The 22,883-nt window shown below is 37.6% G+C and overlaps 3 protein-coding genes across 3 annotated transcripts in view; 2 read left to right on the forward strand and 1 right to left on the reverse strand.

Moving 5' to 3' along the window:
• Nucleotides 1-456: 456 nt before the first annotated feature.
• LOC106958146 (amyloid beta A4 precursor protein-binding family A member 2-like) lies at nt 457-15,218 on the forward strand. The gene is made up of 12 exons (XM_015049910.1): nt 457-810; nt 3,067-4,253; nt 5,971-6,081; nt 6,827-6,857; nt 6,975-7,120; nt 8,512-8,598; nt 8,789-8,974; nt 9,991-10,170; nt 11,110-11,322; nt 12,005-12,124; nt 13,280-13,420; nt 14,515-15,218. The coding sequence occupies exons 2-12, from the start codon at nt 3,099-3,101 to the stop codon at nt 14,584-14,586; spliced, it is 2,442 nt and encodes an 813-aa protein (XP_014905396.1). The 5' UTR covers nt 457-810; nt 3,067-3,098; the 3' UTR covers nt 14,587-15,218.
• Nucleotide 15,219: 1 nt separating this feature from the next.
• On the reverse strand, nt 15,220-22,722 carry duox2 (dual oxidase 2). The gene is made up of 8 exons (XM_015049913.1): nt 22,545-22,722; nt 22,055-22,232; nt 21,910-21,967; nt 21,363-21,497; nt 19,390-19,597; nt 19,103-19,317; nt 16,730-16,926; nt 15,220-15,700 (listed from the first exon to the last, which is right to left on the reverse strand). Exons 2-8 carry the CDS (start codon nt 22,199-22,201, stop codon nt 15,689-15,691), a joined length of 972 nt encoding a protein of 323 aa, XP_014905399.1. The 5' UTR covers nt 22,202-22,232; nt 22,545-22,722; the 3' UTR covers nt 15,220-15,688.
• The window catches only part of duox (dual oxidase), a 30,713-nt gene continuing 30,464 nt past the window's right edge, over nt 22,635-22,883 (forward strand). The window contains exon 1 of the mRNA XM_015049907.1: nt 22,635-22,858. The gene's annotated coding sequence lies outside the window, so the exon portion shown is untranslated. The remainder of the gene's footprint in view (nt 22,859-22,883) is intronic.

The raw sequence follows: 22,883 nt of genomic DNA on the forward strand, positions 1-22,883 counted from the left end.
GATTTTATTATGTCTTTTTAGCTTTGTGATTTTATAGGTCAAAATCAGTATGCATAAGCAGAATCACTTTTCTTGTTTCAGCCCTTTTAAGCTGTATAGAACTTTCTATTAAATGGACATAAATTCTGGATAAGAAAAGCAACAAATAATTAAACAAAATCATTTAAGGTCTAAAAATATTTACATTTTATCATAATGAATTTATTGTATTTTACTTTCTTCCACCATTAAATAAATAAAAATCAAGAACAGTTTTATTAGGAAAAAAGTAAACTTTTTTTCTTTATTAGTGAGCTTAGCCAAATAAACCGGACCCCAAAACTAGACACGGACTTCCCATAAGAAATAATCCCGCTTCTCAGGCTTAATCAGCCGAGCGACGAGTGTGTTTTCAGTTGTTAAAATCGATCCCAGACACATCGATATTTTTTCATATTTATTTTGAACCAAGAAAATCGCTAGTTACACAAAAATTATTGGTTTTATACCATTAAATTTGATGTTCATAACGGCACACCAAAACAACAAACTGGAAAGCCGTTTATGTCCAAAACAAAGTAGCTATATCAAGAATCTAAAATAATTAGTTATTTATTAGTTATTTTTGCACTCACTTTGTTTTACATTTAAATTAGACCATTTTGAGTGGTGAGCGAACATTTGACCATTTTACCACATGTTTCTGAGCTGCTGTGCGTCCTTTATTCCTGTACCCCGGTCTTTTACCCCACCCCCTATTCTGGAGAGCAATCTGATCTGATCAACACACGAGCATTTGTACAAAGAGGGCCGCCCACAACCCTGATGTCGGTAAGTGGCACACGTACCTTTCTATGCACGGAGACGAAAAAGAGAATATGGATGCATGTTGGGCAGTAATGCTAAAAACGATGCTCGGGCTCTTGTGGTGAATCAGCTCCACATTAGTAACAGGAGGATGCCAGCATGGTGCAGTCTCGATGCTTCATAATCAAGGTCGATGTGAAGCGCAGCAGCAGGATAATGGGATGCTTTCAGATGGTTAAACCATTGGAATCAGGATATAGGGCGTCTGTGTCCTTTCCGGGTCTCCTTTATGTGAAGGGAAATCTATATCAGGCTATTTTATCAACATGTAAAAGGGAGAAAACGCGGCGTGCACTGGAGGGGGGAGCCACAACAACAACCACCCCTGCAGGCTGCGGTACCAGTGGAAGACGTGGCTTTACAAAAATACAAAAAAAATAAAAAATAAATAAAAAACAACGTCAAGGGCATTGCAGTTACAGGGAACCCCATCACATAGTCTCATTTCTCCACAGTAATGAGCCTCATTGTTTTAATTGGTAGTTCAGCACCACGGAGAGGTCAGGATTAGGTCTGTGCGCAGTGATTAAGGGGAGGTGTTCATGCGTTTGATACCGTGATCCCAGCTGTAATAAAATCTGATCAACGCCACTTTGGCTAATTTCAACGTGTGGATTAGAATCAAACATGCGACAAAAGCCTCAGTTTAAGCTGCGCAGGTTTGGAGTCTGATTCAGAGAGGATTGAGGTTCAGATGAGGGTGTGACTTGTTTATCCTGGCCTCAATACAGGCAAAGTCCTGAGTGCTGAATAAATTATAAAGGGGGCCAGAACCATTATAGCAAATACGATTCGTTTTTTCTTTGCAGTTAAAGTCAAATTCCCCCAAATTGATGGACTCCATGCTTTAGGAAATGTCAACACGTCTAAAATCTGTGATAATATAACTACATTTGGTGTTTTTTAACCATTATTCGTGACGAATCTGTTATTGACATAATCGTCCACTAACTTAGTAGTCGATTAATCGTTAACGGTAGTATTAGCATATAAACAGTGTGACACTTCAACAGTTTTATAATGTAGGGAATTTTTCTAAGTAGGAGTTTTTTTGGGGTAAAATAACATTTTCAGGCAAACAAAAAAAAAACTAAAAGGATTTTGGGTTAGATAGTCTGTTAAGGTGATGTTATTACAACATAAAAAGCATTTTGTTTATTCATAAAATGTTTGTTACCATCTGGTACATTTTAATATAGAAAGTAATTTCCTACTCAAATGAAGTTAATAAAGTGTAGACTAAGAAATTTCCTATTGTTTTATATTTAAATCATGTCTTTTATTGATGTTAAAATGCACTTGAAAAAGTGAGCAAGGGAGAAGGTTGTTCTGCATTTATTAATAATCCTAAAGCTTAAATTTAATGGATAAATCTTTATTTTATTTATGAAGGAGTATTAAACTGAACTCACACATTTATCACAGATTTATAGCATAATGAGTGATAGGACTGTAATTATTGTAATTATTGTAATTACAATAATGATAGGACTGTAATTATTGTATTGTAATTGTAATTACAATTATTTTTAATCAATTTAATGACGATTAATCAATTAATCGGATAAATAAATGACACATTCTGCATATTTTTCATTCAGTTACTTACATTTTTATATACACTTTTAAAAGAGACAAATAAAAAGTTATGTAGTTCCTTTTCAACAAGAAAAAGTAAACATTTTACTACCTAAAATGTAATAACTATTTTTTTTTTAAATGAACATTTGATCTTTTGACACAAAGGATGTGTCTGCAGCTAAATTAAAAATACTTCTAACACTTATATATGAAAATTTCTGCCCTTTCTGCTTGACTTGCCATTAATACAGTTTAGGGCTAACCTGTTAATTAATTTTAGATAAACCGATTAACAATTGGACAGCAAAAGTTTCTAATTTTTAATAGAATTTGAATCAGGTGAAGCTAAAATAGCTACTTGAGCTTTTGGTAGAACACATTTACAGACAAATGTTTTTTTTTTTCATCTTTAATGCAAAATGAATGTATATTTTAACAATTTTTGCTTAAGTACTGCTCTGACTGTGTTCCTGGAACAAATGGTCTTCTTTAGAGTCTGTATACTCCATTTATGATTAATCAATTATTAAATTAGTTGATGATTATTTAAATAATCACGATTAATCTGATTAATCGTTTCAGCCATAGGTTAATCCAGCTTGTAATGGAAATGCATCCATGTCTTTTCACTGTCTGCAGGGTTTAGGGTAGTAAAGTCAAAGGGGCCGGTTATGGCTCATGGGAAAAAGCCGGGAAACATGTCCAAAGTCTTGGCCCCTGGCCCTCCGTCATGCCCCAGTGCCGGACCTCCAAAACCCAGCCAGGAGGACCAGTCTGTGAGTGAGGAGACTCAGCGACCTCCCTGTTCTTCTAGGAACGACAACAATAACCAGCTGACTCCTCCCGCTCCTTCAAAGCACTTCTACATGAGCTGCGACCCAAGTCCGGAGGACATGGACGACGCCTGCTCCGAGTACGACAACGTGGGCTCGGACGTCGAGCAAGACTACAACGAGATTCTGCATTTGAACAGACAAGGAGCCGTCAGCGTCAGTTGCTACAACCAGCACGGACCTGAGGGTGCGCAGCAAGCCGAGGAGAACAGTGAGGCTCCCACTGCTGACCAGATCATCCAGAAACCTCATCACAGCACCAAGAGATGCGAACGGCCTCACTCCGATGGAAAACCGTACCGAACGGGTCACCGCTTTAAGTCGCATTGTGCCCCCATTGCTGGAGATGAAGCAGAGGGGGTGATGAAAATAATCGAAGGAGACAGATTCTTTTTTAACGACGTCGATGATTTTGAAGAGGTGTTGGATGGAGCCAGATTCATAGAGGATTTAGAAGATGCAGAGGTAAACGCTGAAAGGCCCGCCAGCCTCTATCAGGGCAATGAGAGTGAAAGAATTAAAAAGGAAAGGAATAGAGAAGATGAAACTCACATCCAGAGAAATCATAGCGTATCAGGAGTCAGTAAGAAGTCTGAGCCGTCCCAGAAGGGGAAAGAGCGACAGGTTAAAGGTCGAGGAAGAGGAGTGGGAGGCGAAACGCAGCATGTTGTTTCTGGGATCAAAGCATCGGCGAACAGCAGCACCGAGCAGAATCCAAAGACTTCATCCAAAAAGTCTGCAGTGAGGTCCAAGGATCGACCCGGTTCCTGCAAACACCATCATCCTCCTCCTCCAACGCGTCACACAAAGTCGCCCTCCGACCCCCAGAGGGCCCTGTCTCACAGAGAGAGTCCCCCCGCTTCTGGACCGCCTGCTGACAACCCGGAGAATGAGTCCAGGCTGATCAAAGCCTCTCCAGGTCCGCAGCACCCAACAGAACAGCAGAGAGAGTCCACAGAGGAGAAACCGACGGGTTCTGAGAAACCCGAGCAGGGAAGGAAGCCACACAGATCCCATCTCACTAGTTCTCCCCTCAATGTTTCAGTTTATCTGCATAGCTAATTTCAGATAGCACATCATAAAAACATAAATAGAACATCCAATAACCAATAACAGACATTACATTTTGTCAAACAGGACCATTAAAATCAATTGTGGTTGCCAGAATTTTACCATATAAGTATGGCAAAATCCATATTTATTCAGTGAAATTCTGGCAACCACAGCTGCCGGTATTTCACCGTAAATTAGAGACGGGTTGTTGTTTTTTTACAGTGTAAGGTGCATCGATTGCAGTTTTCTGTCCAATCGCTGATTACCAATCTTTAAAAGGTCTGACCTGCTTATTCTGATTCTGTCTGATACCAGTTATTGTGTCTGAATTATCTCTAAATATAGCAAGAAACTCGTTGAATTGGTAAGAGTGGGGTGACTATTATTAACTGCAAATATGCAGACATGACCTGGTGGGCTGGTCTGTCAGTCAAACCTCTGTCACAGTCATTTTACTGTTCGGTTCCTGGAGTTGAGTAGGTATCACCACAAGGGGGCGCCTATTCCCTTTTCTTTTGTTGTAATCCTGTACCGAGTAAGAAGAACTCGCTTCCACGTTGTTTTAGAGAGGAGAAATATTGGTGATACTCAGGTGGAGAGTGGTGCAACTTTTACTTTTCTCATGTATGAGAATATAATGTAAGTTCAGTGCCGTGGAGATCTGGCTTTACATGGACAAAGTGAAATAAAGTGAAAGTGTGGAATACTTCAACAGTACGCTCTGCTGATTAGAGTGGCTAACCACCGCTGATAACTCCTTCTCCAACCTCTCACTACATCGTCACATATGTCATGATGTTATGTTATTATGAGACACATAATCTGTGAAAAATTGAGCTCCTCTGCCCTCTTTCTCCCAGTACCAACTGGGAAAAAGAATCAGAGCCAGGAGGCGGGTATTAGCGATAGCTGCTATGTTAGCAGCTAGCATAACCTGCTGTGAATCCGTTAAAAACCTCAACAGAGTCAACGCCTCCAGAAGCGATCGTTTCTCAGTAGCCGAGGGTTCGGATACTGAGTAGAGGTTTTATTTTCAAAATCAAACATATAACCAACACTTCAGTAGAACAGCTTAGGTTAAAGCACATGTGTAAAACTCAAGGTACGGGGGCCAAATCCGGCCCGCCATAATTTTTCAAGTGGCCTCTAAAGAGACAGTTATGTGCCTAAATATACAAAGCATATTTTATTTGTATTCTGCCAAGTTATGAGAGTGGGAAAAGATTTCAGTTCTCATTTAATGCAGAGACATTAATCTATTCATTTTTTAAAAGATTGTAATGCACTTTTTGTTGTAACTGACCCTTTGAGTACATTCATAATCATAAAAATTAGCTTGTCACTCCTTGTTTAAAGCATATTAATGTCTTAATTTTGACATTAACTGAGAATCTGTGGGGGGAAAAAATAAAATTTATGTTGACAGAAAATAGCTGGTAAAACTCTGCAGACCTCTTGCAGCTGTAACTCCAAGATGCTTTTTATTTCTTTATTTTATAAAGTGTTGATGCTGTATAGGAACGTTCCTATCGTTCCTATACAGAGCGATAGGAACGCTCTGTATGTTTGTCCTTGTCACCTTCTCCCATGCTGCAGCTTTCTTCAGTAATCAGTTACAGTAAAGTTTTTCTGAAACGTTGATGTTTGTGTTCGTTAGGATCAGGATGAGAAGCCAAGCACAGCCATGATGCCTGAGGAGGCGGCAGAGCAGCCGAAGCAGCCTCAGTGTCCAGAGCCGGTCTCTGTAGAGGAAGACAACTCTCCCAAGGTGAAGATGAGTTTTATTGCCAAACTAAAGACTCAATTCTTTATGTTATTGTCATTAAAAAAAAAAAGAAAAAGTACTTTTGAATAGAATTTTATTGAGATATTTTGTGGTATCGTTGTGATAACAATATGGATTACTCTCTGACATTACTACTCATTATTTGGGTAACTTTATGGTTACAGCATTCATAGAACCACAAACACAAACATTGTTGTTGGAAAAACATTCCCATTTGAAATAGCCTTTTTCAGGACTTTAGAAAGTGTGATTTATATTTCTAAACTGAACTGTAAAAATAAAAGCCTCTAATATACAATAAAATACTGGCAGCTGTAGTTGCCAGAATTTTACCGTAAAATTCTGGCAACCAGAGCTGCTGATATTTTTCCGTAAATTACAAATGTTTTTTTTACAGTGTGCATTTAATCATATTTTTTAATATTTAATATTTTTAATATATACTCATATTTATTGATGCTTCCGTAAAAGCAAACAGTGGAGAAAAATAATAACAATTTTTTTATTATCATTATTTTTATTGACTTTTTTTTCCAATAACAGAAATTCATAACGACAACAATAAATCAAAGTTCTTAAGAAATTTTTCACAATAAATTCCCACCCCTACTTCTGAACACTGATTTTACTACAGTTAATATTACTTTTTGTTTTGTCTTTTCTGATTTATTTAATTTAAAAATCTGTAAACTTTTCTTATTTTTAACTTTTTTTGGTGAAATCACAGGAAGGAGCTGCTTTCCCCAGCTTTGAGGATGGTAAATACGTCACAATATCTCTACATTTCTACATTTATTTTTCATTTAAATCTCTCCAGTACATGAAAGTGTGTTGAAATAAAGTGTGTTTTTTTTTTTATTGTGTGTGCCCTTTAGTCCCAGGTCCCTGTGAGCCGGAAGATCTCATCGACGGGATCATCTTCGCTGCTAACTACCTAGGATGCACTCAGGTGCTGTCCGATAAAAATCCGTCCAAGTCGGTGCGAATGTCGCAGGCCCACGAAGCCGTCAGCTGCATCAAGGTAATCAGCATTCAGGCAGGCAGCCAATAGCATCTATTGATTCGGTGTTTTAAATGAGCCGATACGTTCTGCTTTCATCAGCTTGTTTAAACAAGAGGGAGTCAGTTTTGGCAATAAATCTCCACTATGGGGAATGGAGCAGATTGAAATAGTTTTTTAGAGCTTAATTATGAAATTTTAAACCCTTGTGTTAGTAAGGACATAAAAGTAGTGTTTTTAAATTAAAAAAATTAAGTAGTAACAGAGGTGAGTGGCGTACTCAGGTGACAGTAGGACTACGTCGACATATTTTTACTCAAATAGAAGTAAAAAGTAGCTGTACAAGAAATTAGTTTAAAAAGTATTTGGTGCTACTCAAGTACTGAGTAACTGATCAAAACATCAATCCCTTAATATAAAAAAAACATAATCAGAGGGACAAAGTTATAAAATGATATAGAAAAGACAGGGATAAAAGTAATTAATATATAAATAACATAACTACAAAATAGCAAACATTTTCTTTCAATATAAAACTGATGGAACACAAAAAAAAACTGCTGGTGTGTGTCGGTTCCTGATGAACTTTTGGTTAAACATGTTTGTTCTTCATTCAATGGATAGAAAATCCAGAAATTTAACTCAAATAAGAGTAGAAACACTTCATAATAAAATTATTCAAGTGAAAACAAATAGTAAAAACACTGCTAAAAGTATTTTTTTTCCCCAAAGAGTTAATATAACGGATTAAATGTTGCTAGTCAATTCCCAACTCTGATAACAAATTGTGTATTTTTAAGATACTTTATTGTAGCACTGTATTAGAAATCCAGTGGAATAATGAAGAATTTTATTTATTTATTAAGTAAAAATAAAAGTGTTCCTCATGACCAGTCACATTATGATTAGTGGGATAACATGTTATATTCTCAGTTGAAGGCCCTGAAACTCCTTTTTTTTAATAGTTTATTAGTATTTTGTCCATGAGCCACACACTAGTAATTCAGAAATGCTAGTGTTCTTTAACCATCTCTGGCTATAATCACAGATTTTATCACTTGTTTTGTAAATTCAGCTGTTTTTTAAATCATCTGTTATGACGATGAGCTTATTTTTGCTGTTGCATTGCTGTTGTGATTTGGACCAATTTTCTGCCGTATTAAGCCTAAACATCATAGTGTTGACCAGAGGTTAGTCTAACCTCTTTGTTTCGCTACATGAACAAGAATTAATCTCGAAAAAACTTGTATGGGTACATCATTTTTCTGAATTCAGTTTTATCATTTGGTGATTTGCCAATGTTTTGCTAACCTTCTTCTCCAGATCAGAGTTTTGATAACATTTTTGCAACGACAGCCCCTACACAAAGGGTTTCAAACTGCAACGTCAGTTTCTGTTTTTTCGCTTCCCAGAGCCAAGATGAAGACTCTCAGATGATGACTGAGGTCGACCTCTTCATCTCCACTAAGGCTGTCAAAGTACTGAATGCTGACACACAGGTCAGTAACTCTATTTGTGCAGATTCAGTTCAGTTTGATTCAAAAGCCTAAGGAGATATGAGTGAAATTAGCTCATATCTCCAGTAGCAGTCAGTGTTGCAACCAATCTGAAGAGGCCTCTGACTGACAGGAAATTTTATTTATTCCTGTCAGTCACCTTAAACATCCTGGTTATTTCCTCTGCCTGCAGGAGACGATGATGGACAGTGCCTTGCGGACCATATCCTACATCGCCGACATCGGCAGCATCGTGGTTCTGATGGCACGGAGACGCATGTCCCAGGCTTCATCAGAGGATTTCTCTGAATCGTCTGACTCTGCCAGCGAAGGGAAAACTCAGTACAGAATGATCTGCTACGTCTTTGAGTCAGAAGATGTAAGTACTACTTACACCTTCCAAAAAGCATTCATACTCCTCAAACCTTTTCAGATTTTGTCAACAGACTTGTGTTTGAATGTGAAGATATGGGATTTGTAGGTCAGGGTTCAAGAATTAGATGTTTTCAGTGTTTGAAAAGTGCTTGATTTCTGCATAAAATCTTTAAAAGTGCTCCATATTCAATCTGCACAGTTTTGTAATAAAGTTCAACCTAACTTTTAATTAAAGGCCTAAATTTGGAAAATATTATTTACAGTTGAAACCAGATATTTTCTTACACCTAATAAAAAGAGAGATTTTTTTTTTCTGGTTGTCTGAAATAAAATCAGACTTTTTTGTTTAGTTTGTTTTAGGTCAATTAGAATTACCAAAATTATTTGTATTTGCTAAATGCCAGAAAACTTATTGAGAACATTTTTAAATAACCTTCTTTGTATATTTTATTTCAGCACCTAATTTCAGCAGGAAGGTAATTTACATAAATACAATTTGTTTGGATTGTTTTAATGTAATGAATATTTATTACTCCTAATGGCTCAACTTATTGATTTGTATAATTCAAATAAATACATTAAACAATGTTTTTGAAATTGGGGGATTTTTTTTTGTTAAATTAGTGTTTTGTTCAGGTGTATGGACACATTTCAAAACATAACATTTTATTATATCTTATTTTACTTTGTCCCTGTTATAAAGAGTAATTGATGTAATATAGTAGTGAATTGAAACTGTCTTTTTTTATTTAGTTAATTTGTATTGTAAGGTTTGAAAACGTACATTGAAAATGCTTGAAAAGTGAATGAAACAAGTTTTGGTGCTTCGGATTTACAATTATGAATCAAATGAAAATACTTTGAAGCTTGTGATTTAAACATAATGCAAGAACATTACAAAAGAGTAACTGCCATATCTTTTATTTTAGATATTTATGGCATGTTTTCTCCCCTCTCTGCTTCTATCAGCCGGGATCATTTTCTTACGGTCTCATTTTCCCATTACTCCCTCTTCTACAGGCGCAGCTGATTGCGCAGTCCATCGGTCAGGCTTTCAGCGTGGCCTACCGGGAATTCCTGCGAGCCAACGGCATCAACCCGACCGACCTGAGCCACAAACAGTACAGTGACATCATCAACTCCCAGGAAATGTACCACGACGACCTGGTCCACTTCTCAAACTCAGAGAACCGTAAAGAGGTGAGGCGTTCCTGAGTTTCCCAACACAAATGAGGCACCTTTTTCAAATTTAACAAGATGGTGCCAAACGTTTGTGCAGCAAAAAGTATCTTTGTTTGTGGCACTAGCATTTTAAAGATATTAATAAATGTTCCCAGAGGTCAAATCAGACAAAATTGGTGTTTTTTTTGTTGTTGTTTGAACTTAGTATCTTCCAAACAAGAGCAGCACAAGCAAAAACATATTTCTGCATGAACATAGCACAAATATTTGATACCAATTTTGTTTGATTTCATAAATATGGGGTGTCTGGTTCACCTTTTGACCTTTAAGCAAAAGCAGCACAAATAAAAGTTGTTGCTGCACAAACATATTACAGTTGATTGACACCAATTTTGTATGATTTTGTGAATGTTGGGTGGAGGAGTTGACCTGTGATGACCTCTGGAAGCCTCTTTAAAATGATGGTGGCATAAACAAAGGTTTTTGCTGCACAAACGCAGCACAAATGTTTGTCACCAATTTCGTTTGATTTCGTAATTGTGGGGGATCTGGTTGACCTTTTGATCTTTAGACTTTTATTCATATTTTCAAAGAAAAAGCAGCACAAACAAAAACATTTGGCAGCACAAACAAAAAAATTTGGCAGCACAAACATTTGACACACATTTTGTTTAATTGCCTAAATGTTTGGGATCTGAGCTGGTCTTTTTTTTACCTTTAAGATTGTATTAATATCTGCAAAGAAAAAGCAGCACAAACAAATTTTTGATGCACAGTTGATTGACACCAATTTTGTTTGATATGTGGGGTAGTTTGGTGACCTTTTAACTTTCTTTAATATCTTCAAACAAAAAGCAGCACAAAACAACATTTGACACCATTTTTGTTAGATTTGAAGAAAGAGGAGGGGCCAGCTCCTCTCCGGTCTTCATATTTGCTCTTTAATCCGCACTCCAGCTGCATGTGGAGAAGCAGAAAGGCGAGAGCCTCGGCGTGGTGATAGTGGAGTCCGGCTGGGGCTCCATTCTGCCCACCGTCATCCTGGCCAGCATGCTGAACAGCGGCCCCGCGGCGCGGTCCGGAAAACTCAGTGTGGGAGACCAGATCATGTCCATTAATGACACAAGTCTGGTGGGACTGCCACTGGCCACCTGTCAGAGCATCATTAAGGTAAGAAAATCAGTCCCAGGCACTTTACTGCAAATTAAAAGTAGGATCTACACTGCAAAATTCACATTTTACAAGTTATTATGCTTCCATTTGGGCCTCAACTGCTTTTAAGAACAATCCAAGTGCTTAAAGAAATCAACCAGCTGTTTTTTGGTGTCTGGAAAATGAGCAGTTCCAAAAACTTCACTGCCTTTTTATGGAATATTAAGCATACGTTAAAATATGCAAATAAACAAATAATTAAATTCCTTCTTTAAATAAGAAAATAAACATTTTACTGCCTAAAATTCCTTTAGTGAATTTGAACCAGGTGAAGCTAAAACTCTGACACTTGAGGAGTTTTGGCTAAAACATATTTACAGAAGAGGGTGTTTTTATCTTAAATACAAACTGTTCACATGTTTTGAACAGTTTTGGCTTAATTACAACTCCTAATATGCTGAGGGGGGGTGGGGGGGGTTAGGAAATGGATTTTCTACAGTCTTCATACTCCAGTTTGTGATTAATTGATTCCTAATTAGTTGACGAGTATTTTAATAATCACGATTAATTCGATTAATCGTTTCAGCCCTACAGTGAGGCCACCAAGGACTGGTTGACATCTAAGGAATCTCCATTGCAGGGCCTAGTCAAAGTCCAGATCTTAGTTACCTTTGTAACAGTTTCAATAAACTTCTTCCAGGGTTTGAAGAATCAGGTGAAAGTGAAGCTGAGCATCGTAAGCTGCCCTCCTGTTACGACCGTCCTCATAAAGAGACCAGACCTCAAGTATCAGCTCGGCTTCAGCGTTCAGAACGGCATCGTGAGTAGAACCCCAACAATAAAAGTCTCCAAGCCTGAAAAAGGCTACGTTCACACTGCAGCCTGAAGTGACCCAAATATGTTCTTTTTGTTTGTTTTTTTGGCGTGGTCGTCCACATTACCAAATTTTATCCCACTTGTATGCGATCTCCCTTGTGAACTGAAAACGACCTGAAAGTGTCCCGCGTGCGCAGTAGAGGGCGCAATAACGTCACACGTAGAGAGCGTGCTGTCAACCGCCATAAAAAAAAAAGTAGTAGAAGAAGAAGTGCTCAGTGTTTGCAGAAGTAAACATAGATGCTAACGGTGGAGCATAGCTTACGATTTTAAAGTTGTTATCCGACCGGAGCAGGACATTAACAACTTAATCCTCATTATCGTCCGCTATGTTATATATATATATATATATATATATATATATATATATATATATATATATATATATATATATATATATATGAAATATGCCAGGGGGGATTTTAAACATACAGTGACAAGAAAATCATCAGGAGAGAATTACAAGATATTAAATTTAAGTACTAAATTTACAGTTTTCATAGCTTTTGGATTATTAGAAGACATGAGATGATTGTAAATATTCAATTCATTAATAAAGATAGAGAATAAAGGTTTGTTTTTGCTGAACTTGCTTTTATGTATAAAGAATTTAGCAAGAAGTATAATGAGGTTGATGACAAATAAAGAATCACAGTTCTTCTGGCTGAAAGCAGTAAAGTCAAGAATATCAGTTTCAAAACTAAGAGTTTGTGTGGAAATAGTAAGTATAAGGTTCATAAAATCATCCCAGAGTTTTTTTGGTGTAGTCACAACTCCAAAACAAATGATTCATGTCTTCCGTCTGAGTGGTACAGAAAGAGCACAAGTTCGCTATGGTTGTTGTTTTTGCGCGTATCAGAACGCAGAATAGTGACGTTTGTCGAGCATCAATGGCGTTTACGTCGGAAGAACGTGACCAGATATGTATCGTATTAAGTGGCGTTTGTCGCATTCGAAAAATCTGTGATGTTCAGAATGTCAAAAAAAAAAAAAAAAAATCAGATAAGGTCGCATTAAGGCTAAGAAATTGGATTTGGGACTCTTAAGTCTGCAGTGTGAACGGGGTGAGTCTCCTACGAATTCGGTGTGTTTTGGTCAGATCTGCAGTCTGATGCGAGGCGGGATTGCTGAGCGAGGCGGCGTCCGGGTTGGGCACAGAATCATCGAAATAAATGGGCAGAGTGTTGTTGCCATGGCACATGAGAAGATTGTTCAAACTCTGTCTGTCTCCGTGGGTGAGGTAAGACATCGTTGGGCTGCAGAGCTACAATTTTCAATGATTACTGAGCCGTACAAATGAAATGACGCATTTCAGAGATCCTCTCACGCTTTAAATGCATGAAGTTCAACATGCAGATACTATGTCAGGGATTTCCCAAATGCAGACACGAGGAAGGAAGCATTTCTAGACAAAAGGCATTCAATATATAAATACTTGATCAATAAAGAATATATTGTACAAGACGTTTTGTTCAATGTTTTATTCATAAATTGATTAAATAAAGTGTAAACAATGCAAGTTATCTGAACTATAAGTAACAATCAACAATACCTTAAAAAATGTAGTGTACTTTCATGACCGTAAATAAGTGATTTGACTATAACTCACATAATGTAAACTTCTCTTTCTGATAAATACTGCCCCCTAGTGTTTTCTCATTGTTATTACACTTCAAATTCACAGGTAGCTCTCCAGCTTCTCTTTATAACCACAGATGATGTTGAATTTCTTTGGGGGTTTATGCAACAGATAAACACAAAGGATTGTAAACTAATGAAAACATTTGTGCATTTCTATTCAACGTTAAACCAGCATAAGTGGTGGCTGGAGTTTGCAGTTTTTGTTTTTCTAAAAAGAAATCACATTTTCCCCACATATTTTCTTCATCACCTATTAAGTTTTTTGGTTACTTTAAATTGGACTTGAATTCCTTTTCTCTTATTGAACAATCGTCTGTGAGATGTTTGCTTTCAACTGTCAGCTGTTTTCCTTCATGATGGTTTTTATTCACTAATGTTCTCAAACATGTAGCAAGACCTTTCAAAAAAAAAAATACTGTAAAATCAGTTGTCTCAGACATTTTCCTGATTTTCAACTAATATAATGACAAAGGCATGATATTGCATATAATGAAGACTTTTGTCATCCAATCTTTGGGAGGACTTACTGATGTAATTTGGAGCGTTGAGGGCCACATAGAAAGCTGCAGCGGGCCACGTTTGGCCCCTGGGGCCTTGAGTTTGACACATGGACTAGAGGTTCAAATCTTCCTTAATTGCTTTGTTAAACTACCTGCAGAACAGCTCTTTGTCATCACTTCTCTTTTGCTCCAGATCAACATGAAGACGATGCCTGCTGTGATGTTCAGACTCCTGACGGGTCAAGAGACGCCAGTCTACATATAGAAATCCTGCACGGATCGATCCTCTGCAGCTCTGGATGAAGGGAATTTATTTTTCTACCATTTTAAATTGTTTTGCTTCTTGTTGCAATGCTGTAAAGAACATCGTTTCCAGGTCTTATCTTGAATTACGTCATCATAATGGCCTTATAATGTGAATACCGTCTGTAGTACTGTACGTGAGGTAATGGTGTCAAAGAAAAGTAGCTTTATGGTCATGATTATTTTCTTATGAAGAGATAAATTAGCACATTTATTTTTTATTTAGTCATTTTTATAATGCGTATGGGGTTCAAAAATGTACTTATACTGTAAATACTTTGGGTTGGCTTTGTTGTGAAGGCCATAACTACTCCTGCAAAAACACAGTATGCATGTGATTGTGGAAAAATAACAGACCAGGGATTCAGTCTCGATCTGACATCGTAATCTATTACAGTAAGTATTAAAAGTCGACAAAAACATGATGTACAAAGGCACCGAACTCTGCATTATGGCGATGCTGAAGGCCAAAGACACACACCTCTTGTTTAAGGAGATTCAACAACACTTTGAGTGACAGAGAGTACAAGAATGTATCAACATAGTCATTACTGGATGAATGTAATGAAGAAAAAATACAACTTCTCTCCTAAACTCATGTTTGTTTTTGTTTTATTAACACTTTGCTGTAGAAAATACACTGAAAACTCAAAATACAAGGCAGAAATAAATACACCAGCCTGGAATAGGAAAACTACATCATCTTCATCGGCATCAATGTTTCTCCATACTTGCTTTAAACTAAATGTGCCAAAATTATGTGAATTTTTTTGTAATAAATCCTGGTATATAAATATTTCTCAGATTAATCAGGAAGGAGTTCAGTAAAGACTAATATATTTCCATTATTATATAAAGCAAAAGGGATTAAAAAAACATTTTTTAGTTTTAGTTTTCACCCAGACAACAAACATTACAACATTAAACACATATTTACAGTTTAACACATAAAACTGGCTCATATAGAGAATGACAGTGATTTAAACTTAGAAAAGTTTAAAGTTTTTTAACACATTCAGCCAAATAATATTCAAGTATGAATCAGAGGAGATCACTGGATGGCTTCATAGACGATCCTGGAAAACAAACAAAATTGTTGCAGTCAGATATTTTTAATGGTTCGTGAGCAGAGCAGAGTTGGCCCAAAGGCTGCATGGGGCCTTAAAGCTGCAGTATGTAACTTTTATTAAAAATATTTTTTACATATTTGTTGAAACTATCACAATATGGTATGAAACAGATGATCTGTGGGGAAAAAAATCAAGCTCTTCTGCCTTCTTCTGTCATTAACTAGAAACAACCAATCAGAGCCAGGAGGCAGGTCTTATTGCTGTCAATCATGCTGTGTGTGTGTCGCTCGCCTGTCGTGAATGTTCAGGCTAGTTAGCATAGCCACTGATAAAGACGGATAAACGGTTTTCCTGTAACGGTAAGTTGTTTCTCCTCTTTAGCACATTGAGCAGCGTGTACACAAGGATGACTGACAACGCTAAGACCCTCCTTCAGGCTCTGATTGTTGTTTCTGGCCGGAAGTGGTTCATTTCTTCAGATGTCAGTAGTAGCACAGTGGAGGAGATCAATCTTTTCAGATTATTTGTCTTACGCAACACAAAAATGTGCAAAAAACATTTTTTTTAATAAAAGCTACATACTGCAGCTTTAAGCAGAATTTCATATCTTTCTGGTAAGAACACCTGATTGTTTTTTATTTGTGAGGTTTTTGTAAACCAGCTAAAACACAAAGAAAAAATTTAACTTGTATCAGATTGGAATTATGTTGAGATTTTAATTTAAACCATTTAAACCTACACATATGCTGAAATTGTCAAATCTAATGCAATGCTATTCTCATTCTCAGGAAACATAAACAAAAATAATTAGATGTATGGTTTGTGTTAAAATTAAAGCATTGATGGAAGTCCCATGATTCTAAGTTTGGCAACTCAGTTTGCTTATGCTTTGGGCCGGCTGTTGACACAAAAGGACAATATTAAGGATTTTTAAAATAAGAATGCATTTCCCAGCTTTTGATAGCAAATTATGATTCACCGTAAAGCAAGAAAATACTCCTGATGACAATACGACGAAGTTGCGTTTCAACTTACTGGTGTGACTTTAGGTGTCAGTGGTAGATGCATTTCTCCGTTAAGGAAGACTGAGTTCAGGTAGCCCTCCGGACAAGATTTATCCTCATCCTCGTCCTCGTAGCTGTCGAAACGCAAGCTGAAAGCTGCTTTTACCTTCTCTGGCATCAGGAAGTACAGCATCACCACGAAAAACCCGATGATGGTGCAAAGCACTCCTGGAAATCAGTAAAAATCACAACTTTTACATGTAGTTTTGGTCTTTATGTACCTCCGACCTCCTCTTCTGTTATGTAAGAAAGGGTAAAAATCCTAAATTCATCCTCTGCTACTGTAGAATAATCTAAAAAAAAACATTTTTAAACTGAACTTTCAATTTGATTACCCATTTTGAGTTTTTGAAAAAAAAAAACAAAAAAAAACATTTTTTAAATATATGCTTGAAGTTGTTTTGTAATTTATACTTTGCAGAAGTTCTCAATGTTAAATAAAGAATATGGCAGAACTAAGCCCTATCAAACAAAAATAATCACCTAGCTCATAGCAAAAAACGCTATTTTGGTACGCCAATTCGCCATTGCAACCATTAAGATTGTATTTATAGTGGGGTTAGGTGTTAAAGGATAATTTTAATAATAATACATTTTATTTAAATAGCGCTTTTTGCTGTAGCCCTATTCATTTTGAGATGAATATGTGGAAAAACACCTACTGTTGGGCACGGTAGAAGATCTGTGATGCTGTGGGCTTGAAACCCACGTTAAAGTGTATAAAATCAGTTTTTACTCCGATTCAAATTTAAACCTGTTAGCCTAAAAACTAAAAACCGAGTTGCTTTAAGTGGCTCAAGATCAAAAACATTACTCTGTTCCAATAAGCAATTAATCAGTTAGCCAGTTAATCACATAAGTTTAAAATGAGATCAAAAATTTCCATTCTGATGATTGTTTTTTTCCCAGGACAATTCTGGATACAGGGACTTCGTAATACATTTTATTTATGGTTTTGGTTGTGTGTAGTTTTTATTTCAATTTGTTCTTGGTTGGACATTAAAAGAGAAAATTTAAATTTAAAGAGAGAAAAAAATATTTAGTGTTTTTGGTTGTCGTTTTTTATTTTGGATATTTAAAATATCCTCCAGTTTCAGTGTTAAGTGTTCTTTAAACTTGCATTATTATGCCATTATCAATGACTTGTTTTGGCTTCAAAGCAACATTATCATTTATCGCGATAATTTCTGGGACAATTTATTGTCCAGCAGAATTTATTGTCGTGACAGAGTTAATCACAGAACTATCCATCCATCCATTTTCTGAACACCCTTGTCCCTCAGTGGGGTCGGGAGGGGTGCTGGTGCCTATCTCCAGCTAACGTTCCGGGCGAGAGGCGGGGTAATCACAGAACTAGTTCATTAAAAGTTAAAGACGACATAGTGATATCCAGTTGGCAAAATCTGGTGATAGAAAGTAAACACCAGAGAGGAAACAATTTGACAGATCTTTGTTTCTGTAAAATCCAAACAAATAGATTTCTCTCACAGTATGTCTATTTAAAAACTTGCAAAATTATCCTACTAAAATAAAAATAATTTGTTTTAGGGCTTCTTTATCATCTTTACCAGGTTTCCCAGTAGTTCTTGAGGGATCTGTACAGAACCAGTGAGGCTACGTTTCACACTGCAGCGTGAAGTGACCAAAACCCGATATTTTTTTTTTTTTTTTTTTTGTCAGATCGGATATTTGTTTTGGCGTGGTGGTTCACACTTCCAAATAAATGCAACTTGTATGTGATCTCCCGTATAAACTGCAAACGACCTGAAAGTGTCTCGCATGCGCAGTAGAGGGCGCAATAACGTCACAGAGAGCGCGCTCAGTCTTTTGCCAACCGCCATAAAGAGTAGAAGAAGTGCTCTGTGTTTGCGGAAGTAAACATGGATGCTAACGGTGGAGCTTAGTTTACGATTTTAAAGTTGTTGTCCGACCGGAGCCAACACAGTAACAGCTTAATCCTCATTATAGTCCGCCATGGTTGTTGTTTTTCTTCCCGCTTGTGCGTATCAGGGCGCAGAATAGTGACGTTTGTTGAGTATCGATGACGTTCAGGTGGGATGAATGCGACCTGGTCGTTCAGACTCAGGTCACATTTGAAAATAATAATAATAATCATAATCATAATTATAATAATAATTTGAAAAGATCGGATATGTATCGGGATTTAGAACCACATATCCAAGTGACCTGAGTCGCATTTGTAAAAGTCGGATCTGTGTTGTTCAGACTGTCATGAAAATATCAGATACAGGTCGCATTAAGGCAAAAAAAAAAAAAAGGCGGAATTGGGTCACTTCAGGCTGCAGTGTGAACGTAACTGGAATGTCCACCAGGAAGTGCTCACCTGTAGCCAGAGCCAGCCAAAACGAATGGCTGTACTCTGTCACAAAGGAGTCTTCGCCTATGGAGAAAACACACCGAGGCACATTCTTGATGGTGGAGAAGGAGGCCATGGAGAAGAAAATGAAGGCGGCGGTGGCCATGGTCATGTACCCGGCGTAAACAATGTCGGGCAAGAAGAACAAGATGTTGGAGAGAATCCAGCAGCAAAACGCTGTCCTGCAGAACAAATTATACACAGTTATTTTAATTCTTGATGCCTGTATGTGTGTGAGGGTTGTCATTAATTACCAGAGGGTTGCAGAGGCAAAGCGTCCGGAGTAACTGTACTGAAAGATCATCCCACAGGGGCTGCTAAGGGTGAATTTCTCCACGATGTATAGAATGGGGTTGGGTAAACCTTTGATCAAAGCTTGCTCATACTCTTCTTCAGCGATGTCATGCCAGCTGAACATCTCATTGTAGTTGATGGTTTCATTGAACTGCACAATGGGGTTGCCTGAGTTGAAAGAAAACAATATGCTGCAGTCAGGAGAGTACATCCAGTACAGAAAGTCATTGTTATAATAATATAACAGCATCCCATCTCTGCTTTTATTTTTACTCTTTAACACTCTCTTTACAAATAAGGCTGAACCAAGTTGATAAAGGATTCTGTTCGAAAGAGAAACCCACCCCACATTGCAGTGGGGTGTATGTCAAATATGAATATTTTTTTGTGTGGTAGTGCTTCAAAATATCAGAAGGTTCATGTTTACTGTGTGTTAGGTGACCTGTTATGCTTCACTGAACAGGTTAGGACGTCACACATGAAAATGGCTGCAAACAGATACGCAATTATATAACTGTGCATCTTTGAAAAGCAGAAGTGGAGTCTCCTGCACAACCAACAAGAATGCAGCAAGTGGTTTGTGAATGGTAAGTCAATAACAAAACACTCGAGTGTTCCAACAGCAGCTGTACAGCGCATACAGCGGTAAAACCAGCTGACCTGACATGCTGGAGTTCAGCTTTGGTTGCTAGGTAATGGGTTTTAGCTCAGATGGGGTTACTAGGTAACAGTGCCTGTCAAAGGTGACTTAAAATCAATAGATTTTTGAAACGGCTCATTTTCCAGATGCCAAAAAACAATTTATTGCCAAAAAAAACCAGCCGGGTGGGTTTTTAAAGTTCTTTTTTTTTAGAAGCAATTCAGACCCAAATGGACGTATAAAAACATACAAAATGTGAAAGATTATAATGACTGTAGACCAATATTGTATCACTACATTAGAAAAGCAAAAAATAAGGGCTCCGGTCATGGTGAACCAGGAAGTGGGTGCATGTAACATATTCCACTAGCCATTAAAAGGTGTCTTTACTTTCAAGCCAACATCCAAACCCTGTGTGTGCCAGGATTTGAATGACCAGTACAGCAACACATGGTTCTACATAATATTGATTCAGAGAGCCAAATCCTCCGATCATAAGTAATCCTGAACTAATCCTTAAGTTGTTTTCTTTTCGCAAGTATCTTAAGTTTTTATTTTGAATTAACCGGCTTTAATCCAGTTTTCCATTATTATTTTAAAACACAATCCTGTGGTAAGGTAGCTATACCGTCACACTCTGAGATAACGTAACAACGGCAATTAAACTGTTGTTTACATGCAGTACCTTGTCGACCACTTGGGGCGCCCGCGGACGAAAGACTGCTCTAAAGAATGACTAGACCAGTGTTTCTCAACCCTGGTCCTCAAAGCCCCCCTGTCCTGTATGTTTTAGGTATTTCCCTTCTGCCACACACCTGAATTGTATCTCTGGGTGATTTACAGGCATCTGCAGCACTTGATGGTCATGCAATAATTTGAATCAGCTGTTCTGGAATAGAGGCACATCTAAAACATGGAGAGCAAGGGGGGCGGTGAGGACCAGGGTTGAGAAACACTGGACTAGACCTAACAAACGAAGTTAAAGAAAACTAGAGTCAAGAAATAAACTAGAATCAACTAAAAACAGAAACAAGACTGATCAAATCAAGGAAAGAGACGAATAAAAACAAAATAATTATAAAAACCCTCAAAACAACTCAGGATCCCAACTTAATAAAAGACTCTGCTGTCTTTTTATGTATTCAAAACGCATTAAAATATAATTAATTCCCAACTTGGACAGAAATTTTCTCAGATTGAACAACCTGAGTGTGTAGGTGACCATTGAAAACAAAGACTTGATCCGGTTGAGCCGCTGAAGCGTCCAACACACAGGCAGTAAGAGTGACTCACCTCTAAGTGTCACGTTAATGCCGTACAGCCCAACATGCAGGCCGACCTCAGCCTGGATGACAGCATTACTGAAGGACTTGTAGGTAACGTTTGTGGTCATCCTCGCCTCGGCCCAGCTGTTGGTGAAGTTCAGAGCTGCACAAAAAGGACACAAAGGTGAATGATAATGGGAGACAAAGAAAAATCAAATATTTTTTTTATAGATTAAAACAAATGCTCTGTAAAAACACACAATCTTAGTATTTTTTGTCCAGTATCTAGTGCATATATCTTAGTAAATGTGAATCAAGACAAAACAATAGCTTATCAGCAAGATATAGAAGCTTGTTTTAAGTAATTGCTCCTTTGACAGATTATTTCAATTGTAACACATGGAAATAAGTACATTTTTCTGCCAATGGACTTTCCACCAGTATTAAGGAATTATTTACTTAAAACAAGTTTCCATATATTCCTGAAGAGATACTTGGAAGTTATTTAAAGTTTACTAAGCTATAGAAACGAGACTAAAAATGCTTGGTGTTTTTACAGTTTATACATAACTTACCTACTATAACTACACCAATAAACAAGCTGATCATGATCCTAAGCATCCAGAAGACCCGCTGGATAAGAAACAAAAATATTTTGAATATATACAATAATAGAAAAGCATCGCAGCAAATGCGGATGGACTGAAAACTTCCACTCACCGTCTTTCCTCGTATTCCTGGCAGGATGAGAAGCAGACCGACTGCCAGCATGAGGAAGACCAGAATAATGGCGAGCAGTCGGCCGCTGATGATGAAGGCAGTCCTTTGTAGCGGGTAGAATGGGTAAATGTCATCGTAGAAAGTCATCTTAACTTCTGATCTAAGGATTGAGCCGAGACTAGGCAGCGTAACAGAGGAAGCAGTGTTAGAGCGCCGCTTCTCACTTTCCTCCAGGTGCAGAGATAACAGTTTTACTTACAGCTGATAAGGAAACTACCACCCTGAGGCATGGCACATTATTAAACCTGAAGGAGTCGAGTCTAGAGTAACAACTAGCTCTGCTTTGCATCGTGTGCAAACAGAAAACAATGAAAAAACTCTTAAATCAGTCAGTCAGAACCTCAGTTTTCCTCTGATTGCTGCTCCTTGACTGATTGTACCATTAAGTTTATTAAAGATACAAAAATAAATTCTGAAGGTTTTGTCTTACCTGAGATGTACAGGACAAAGAAAGGCATGAAGTCTGATTGTTGAGGGAATGCACACTTCTTTTATACCTGTGGACCCCCTTTGTGTCACACAGGAGGAGGAGGAGGAAGGATGCAATGACTGGGATGTTGTGGAAAAAAGAGGAAGGATCTTGACATGGATGGCAATTCCTTTTTGGGAAATAGGTCACATATACAGTTTGGCGTTAGGTTGAGCAACAGGTGTAGGCTGAAAGTATTGCAGTATCTCTCAGCTGTCATCAAACCTGCGTTCAGCTGCACCTGGTGAACATCTCTGCCTCTGCAGTGGGTGAGAATCTGTGTGTTTTTTTAACTTTATG

This window comes from Poecilia latipinna, unplaced genomic scaffold, assembly GCF_001443285.1.
Source record: "Poecilia latipinna isolate Pla-1442-1.1 unplaced genomic scaffold, P_latipinna-1.0 Scaffold965, whole genome shotgun sequence".
Classification (NCBI taxonomy): Eukaryota; Metazoa; Chordata; class Actinopteri; order Cyprinodontiformes; family Poeciliidae; genus Poecilia; species Poecilia latipinna.